The 6,000-nt window shown below is 45.1% G+C and overlaps 2 protein-coding genes across 2 annotated transcripts; one reads left to right on the plus strand and one right to left on the minus strand.

Annotated features, from left to right (window-relative positions):
- Nucleotides 1-511: 511 nt before the first annotated feature.
- AES1 (hormone-sensitive lipase HSL) lies at nucleotides 512-2,063 on the minus strand. Its single transcript, XM_062948346.1, has 4 exons — nucleotides 1,809-2,063; nucleotides 1,588-1,741; nucleotides 1,055-1,521; nucleotides 512-998 (listed from the first exon to the last, which is right to left on the minus strand). The coding sequence occupies exons 1-4, from the start codon at nucleotides 1,987-1,989 to the stop codon at nucleotides 649-651; spliced, it is 1,152 nt and encodes a 383-aa protein (XP_062799744.1). The 5' UTR covers nucleotides 1,990-2,063; the 3' UTR covers nucleotides 512-648.
- Nucleotides 2,064-3,434: 1,371 nt separating this feature from the next.
- Nucleotides 3,435-4,331, plus strand: QC764_511270 (uncharacterized protein; the record flags this gene model as incomplete). Its single annotated transcript, XM_062948345.1, has 1 exon — nucleotides 3,435-4,331. The coding sequence occupies one exon, from the start codon at nucleotides 3,435-3,437 to the stop codon at nucleotides 4,329-4,331; it is 897 nt and encodes a 298-aa protein (XP_062799745.1).
- Between the last annotated feature and the right edge of the window lie 1,669 nt (nucleotides 4,332-6,000).

Consider the following 6,000-nt stretch of genomic DNA (forward strand, 5'->3'; position numbering starts at 1 on the left):
CCAATGTCGTCTTTTCATGAAGTCTTGGTTAAGACAGCCTCCCCATGGTCAAATCACACTTCCATGCAACATCCCATCCAACACAATGGAAGAGAACTCAGCCTCACCAACCCGCCAAGCCAATAATTCGAACCTCGCAATGCTAAGCTTGACGCGGCCTGTTTACCCCTCACAGTAAAACAACATCTTCAACTTGTTTCAACTCTGTCGAAGCGACAATGGACAAACTGATCTCAACCGACGAGAGTCAACTGGAACCTCTCTGCTCTGGATGGGCGGCGAGGGACATCAGAGTTCTTCCCCCAAGTTCATCGGAGTTCTTCCCCCAAGTTCATCGCCATCAGCGGCTCTGTGGCACTTGGCTTAGTGTTGATGGCACCCACTGCATGGTTGGCGGTTATTTATTTCACATCACTTGCCTGGATGGAGCAGCTACTTTATGATGTTGGGGTTTCCCCAAAGTGATAGCCTGGATATTTTTCCCGTCGAGGTGCCTTGCAAGGAACTGTTGTGGGCCGATTCATATCTTGACAAAATCTTGTGGTTGGGCTAAACGGAGAACAACGCGAGTCACGATGCCTCCCAGTATATGTACCCAGCAGATGATATGTACACGTCTCATGTCACTTAATATGCCTTCATTACACCCTACTCGATGCAAACCTTCCCTTCAAAGAAGCTTCCATCCCAAGCCTCAACCACCTCCTCAGCAACCAACCGGTTAATCTCAATCCCCGGGTGGTAATCATTAAACCACAAGCACGAAACCCCATTTCCATTCCAGCACTTGGCATCCGGCGAGCCATACTCAGTCGGGTTATCCAACGCCTCATTGAAGGCAACCCCCGTGTCGACAATCTTGATCACCGACCCAGCATTCGCTGCCTGGAAAGTCGCGGCCCGGGAAGCGATAGCAGCGTTGTACTTGGCGATAGCGGCAGCCTCGGTTTCCTGAGCCCACTCTGTCTCCTCAACCATGACAGGAGTGCGATGAATCGCTTTTCATAAAGTCAGCACGAAATTCTCCGAAGGAACAGGAAAAAGGAAAGCTTACGCGGCACACCCAAAGCAACAAACTGCCTCGCCCCCGCATCATACAACACCTGCAGCTGCCCAAAATACGTATCCATAATCTCGCTCAGCAGCTGGTCATACTCCTCCTTCCACCAGCTGTTCCCCACGTCGTTCACGCCGATCCAGATGCCGAAGAGAGCGTTCTCTGCTGTCCAGGGGGCGTAGGATGGCTTGGTGGCGATGGTGTCGGTGAACTGCTGGACTTGGTCGATCAAGCTCAGGACGTCCTCTCTCCAGGGCTGGACGAGGGTGGCGTTGGTGGTGGCGCCGCCGTAGGCGAAGTTGTAGGTGAGGAGGGTGGAGGCGTTGTACTGGGAGGTGAGGAAGCCAACCCAGTTTAGGCCGCCGGAGGCTGTCCAGCCGGGGAGGGGTGGGTTGCCAAAGGGGTTGGAGGGGGAGGGTTTGGTGGAGAGGGGGTCGAAGCCTGTTTGGGAGTAGGAGTCGCCGCTGAGGGGTGGTGTTAATCTTCATCGAGCTGGAAGGGGGCAACAGGGACAACATGGAGGAGCTTACAAGTTGATGAAGTACTTGGCGGTGGAGGTTGGGCTGGAGGATGGGGCGGCACTTGTGCTGGTCGACTGGACAGAGCTGGTGCTGGTGCTGGTGGTAGGGATGACTGTCGGGGCGGCAGTGGTGCTTGTTGTCTGAGAGCCTGGCACACACTGGTCTTGATGGTTGTCAGTCGCAATGCTATGGGAGCTATCTGTTGTCAGGAACAGGATTGGGAGACGTACGATACCAGTCGTTGTAAGCCGTGCAAACAGCACCAGAAACGCACACCTTCGACCCTTGATATCCAATCCCACCACACTGTCCCCAAAGATTCACAGCATTTTGACGTCTAGTAACAGCAGCTAACCCGGGCGCCGCACTCAACAGAGCCACCAAACCGGCCTTGACAATTTGACCACCCATTATTTATTCGGTTCTCAACAGGGGACAGAGAAGATGAGGCTCGAACTGAGATGAGATCAGCTGGAGAACAACAGGATCCTGATCAAAGCAACAACGGGAGATCGCACCTTATATTAACTCTTTCCCGCCTTGTCATTCTCCCAAATATGGCCTGGTTCCGGCTCGCCGGGCTCATGGTGGTAAAAACACTCCATCGCACGTGTTCGGCTGTGGGAAGGGTGTAAAATGATTGGTGGATTCATGCTGAGCAAGGGGTAAAGTGGAGGTCCCGAATGCAGGAGGGCGGAGGGAGAAGATGCGGAATACCACCCCGAACAGCCGAATGTCTTGAAAACACGAGGTGATGTTGCCATGGAGAGGCGGACGGTGGAGGAGGCAGCTCCATCAGGGTAAGGTAGTAGGCTAAAGTTTGCTTCCCGAGGTTATCAACAGGGATCCAAACTTGGTTCGGGACCAGCGGTGCATGGCCGGCCGAGATATTGTGAATCTTTGAGTTTGACGACCTGTACGTCAGACATATTAGGAGATCATGTCTCCAGTCCGGTCTGGACACTCCTGATGAACTTCGAACACAGCATTTTTGGCTGCAACTACAGTTTTATAAGACCGTACGCTCATGCACCAACAACCCTCAGATCTTTCTTTCACCACATCAACACAAGATCGATCCCGTTGATCGCGAGCGCGCACATCAGAACCCTGCTGCAAAGGAAACGAATGGCTTCCAGCAAACAACAATGATTCCTACAGGCCATCAGCAGGGGACTTTTACCCTTTTGGTTTCGTGCGTCGATTATTGCACCATGTGCCAACAGCTTTTGAAATAGACGCTTTCGAGTGATACCGCCAAACCTCAACTTGTCATGTACTATCTAGCGACAAGTCCGACATCGAACTGCTTGAAGAGAGGCGGCTCATTGGTGGACTTGTTGAAGAAGCCGTTTCTGACTCCTCAGTATAAATCTCGCAGGCAATGTGAGGTGGTACATTTCCGGCCGAGTCTGCCAAGTTGATGTCTGGGCCTCTCCTAAGGAGCAAATCCAGGATGGACTGGACGTTTCTCCAAGGCCATCGTGAGCGTGACTCTACCAAATGTTTCCGAATAACTTGATGCAGTAAAGGAGCACGAAGTGATGGCAGCTCCTAATCATATTTCATGGGGTCGATATCGGCTCCAAAGTCAAGCAAGACACGGATGATTGAGTCATTTACTGACCCAAGCCAGTCTATCACCTTCTAAATAGTGTATTCTAATGGAGTGCGAGCAAAGGTTCTCTTGGTGACGTCCGCACCGGCCATCAGGAGGAAAACCAGACTCCAAAAAACTCTGTGCTGAATTGCAATCCATAGAGTTCCACTGTTCGATAGATCGCTATCATGATCACGCAGAAACTTTATCGAGCTCTTTCCAAAAGCATCAATCCATATCCTGGCCGAAGAAGCCGATGCCGCAGAGCGTGGAAAATGTCCTTAACAATTCCGAGATCATCACCGCAGCAGGCCGACCTCCCATTCTCCGAACTCAACCTGGCACAGTACTAGTATTTGACCCAACTAACAAGACGCTGCCAACGCCGCCCGTCATGACGACCAAAAATGGCAACTTCAGCACCACCAGGGAAACGGTCTACGCCGACCAACCACCCTACCCAGCGCCCTTTATCTGGGCCGGTTCCATGACGGCTATCGTTTATCTTACACAGCACGTGGTTTTCCCTCCATATGTCGTGGATGTATTTGGGGTTGAGGAGCCGAACAATGAAGTTGCACTCGGAGGAACAGTCGTCTGGGCAAAGGGAGAAGTGAAGCCTCAGCAGACTTTCACTTATCTCGAGATCAACTTCACCGCCGGCATCGTTAACCCTGCTACAAGCACATACGTGAAGCAGAATGTCATTGAAGCGGATGACAACGACCTGGACGGAAAAGATATTGTGGAAGGGCGATGGGTTAGAGAGGCACTATATCTGACTTCCGATATCATGTCCTGTTTGGCCATTTCGAACTCAACTGGAATATCCTCATCGCAGAGCTTGGAGAATTACACCGAAACCATGATTCGGTTCTCGTACATGGCAGCCTGGAGTCTGCTGCAGAGGAGCTATGAGCCGAACAGCACACCACTCACCGTGGATTTGTACGAGGCGAGGATACAGGCTGTTGTTTCACAGTGGAGGGTCATCAGTTGGCTCGGGATTAATGTGGCCTTTTCACTGTCTTGGATCACGGTCACAGTATTAATGAAAAGGAGCATAGAGTTGGCGGGGGTTGACACAGTTCCTGATTTTATCTTGCGGTTGTATACCCACTTTGAACATCTCGCACAGCAAGAAAATACGTGAGTAAATAAAGCATGAGATCTATATCAATGCCCATGAAACCATCAAGCGACCGAACCGCATGAACATGGGTAGGTATTCCGATCCATTCCCTAACCGGAAACTCAGGGACTTAATCCCCATACCTCAGCCCTACCACCCATCGTCACAACAGCCTCCATGCAGCCGCGTTATAACCCCCAAGACCAACAGAGAGCGAACAGCCCCATCAGCAGTGAATTCTTCGGTTATTTGGACACTGTGATAGTAGCATGTGAACCCAACCAATCTCAGCGCCCGGACCAAAGAGCGACTCGGACAATTGCGCCATGTTGGTGAATACAAAGCTTCGGCAACATGTATTTGTTGTTACCCACCAAGAGTTACACAAGTTGGCCACATGCTGTGATGGTTGTCCTGATAGCTTTTGCCATAGTGTAATATTTTGGGAGGCGGAAAAAGAAGGCTTTATAAGCACTATACTGCTGAGACACCATAGATGTACCTGTGCATCATCACTGAGTTCGTCAACATGCCCAACAAAAGAGGAGACAAGTAAATAGTCGCTCAGATACCAGGTACTAAGAGCTGGAGCTTCATGCCTGCCCTGGAGGACGAAACAACAATAGCAAACTTATTCATCACTGGAGTACTACTATCAACGAAATCAACATTCTTTGATACCTGGTATCAATGCTCCTGAACATTGTCAAAACATGCATTCGGAACCAAATGAAATCTTGGTTTTTACCTAGATAAACATTTGTACTTATATAAAGCGGGTGATATTTTATATACTTGAATTTATATATTCCGGTTATAGTTTTATTACTTTTTAAAATTTTAAAAAAATAAAGTTTTTTTTGAATTTAAAAAACTACTTTAAATTCAAATAATCCTATTAATATATTTCTGATATTTACGATTGTCCTAAAGATTTTTAAAATCTTTAAAATTTAGAAGGAAGTTAACGAACTTATTAATCCTGTTAATTTTTAAAAACCTTTACCAGTAATATTTTATTTCATAATATTTCAATATATTTAGCTTAGTTATATAAGTTTTAATTTTTTTATTTAAAAAAAGTACTTTTATTATTATAAGAACATTTCATTTTTAAAAATTAAAATTGAAAAATTTAATTTATTAAAGCTATATTATTATAAAAGTTTTCCGGAGAACTTTTATAATTTCTATTTAAAACTGTTTTTTTATTTTAACCCAGTTAAAAAGAAACATTATTCTTTTTAAATTTATTTTATTAATACATATATTTTACGGTGTATTTTTAATAAATCGAAAAATCTACTTTTATTTTTTTAACTTTTTTACTATTAGGAATAATTCTATTTTAATATTTTACTTATTATTTAAAGGTTTTAATAATATTTATTACCGATATTTAAGTTATTTTTATTATAACGGAAATAAGGAAGTTTTTTTTTTTAAAAAAAAATATATTTTACTAAAAGAAATACTAATTTTAGTTTATTGAATCTCTAGATTTTTAATTAAATAACTTAATAAACTATGTTATTTAAATTATTTTGAATCATTGTAAAATTTTTATTGTTACTTTAAAATTTTTGTTTAGTTTATAAAGTTATATAAAGATTTTTATTATTAATATTATTGACCGAATTATTTTAATTTTTAAGGATTTTATATTTTATTAGGCTTTTAATAATAAATT

The sequence above is a fragment of the Podospora pseudoanserina genome, chromosome 5, assembly GCF_035222485.1.
Source record: "Podospora pseudoanserina strain CBS 124.78 chromosome 5, whole genome shotgun sequence".
Classification (NCBI taxonomy): Eukaryota; Fungi; Ascomycota; class Sordariomycetes; order Sordariales; family Podosporaceae; genus Podospora; species Podospora pseudoanserina.

Excerpts from the sequence above, each read along its gene's own strand:
- AES1 (XM_062948346.1), bottom strand. The coding sequence starts at position 1,989 with ATGGGTGGTCAAATTGTCAAGGCCGGTTTGGTGGCTCTGTTGAGTGCG. Across the intron at positions 1,742-1,808 it reads GGCTTACAACGACTGGTATC|ACCAGTGTGTGCCAGGCTCT; the intron begins GTACGTCTCCCA and ends ACAACCATCAAG. Across the intron at positions 999-1,054 it reads TGTTGCTTTGGGTGTGCCGC|CGATTCATCGCACTCCTGTC; the intron begins GTAAGCTTTCCT and ends CTTTATGAAAAG.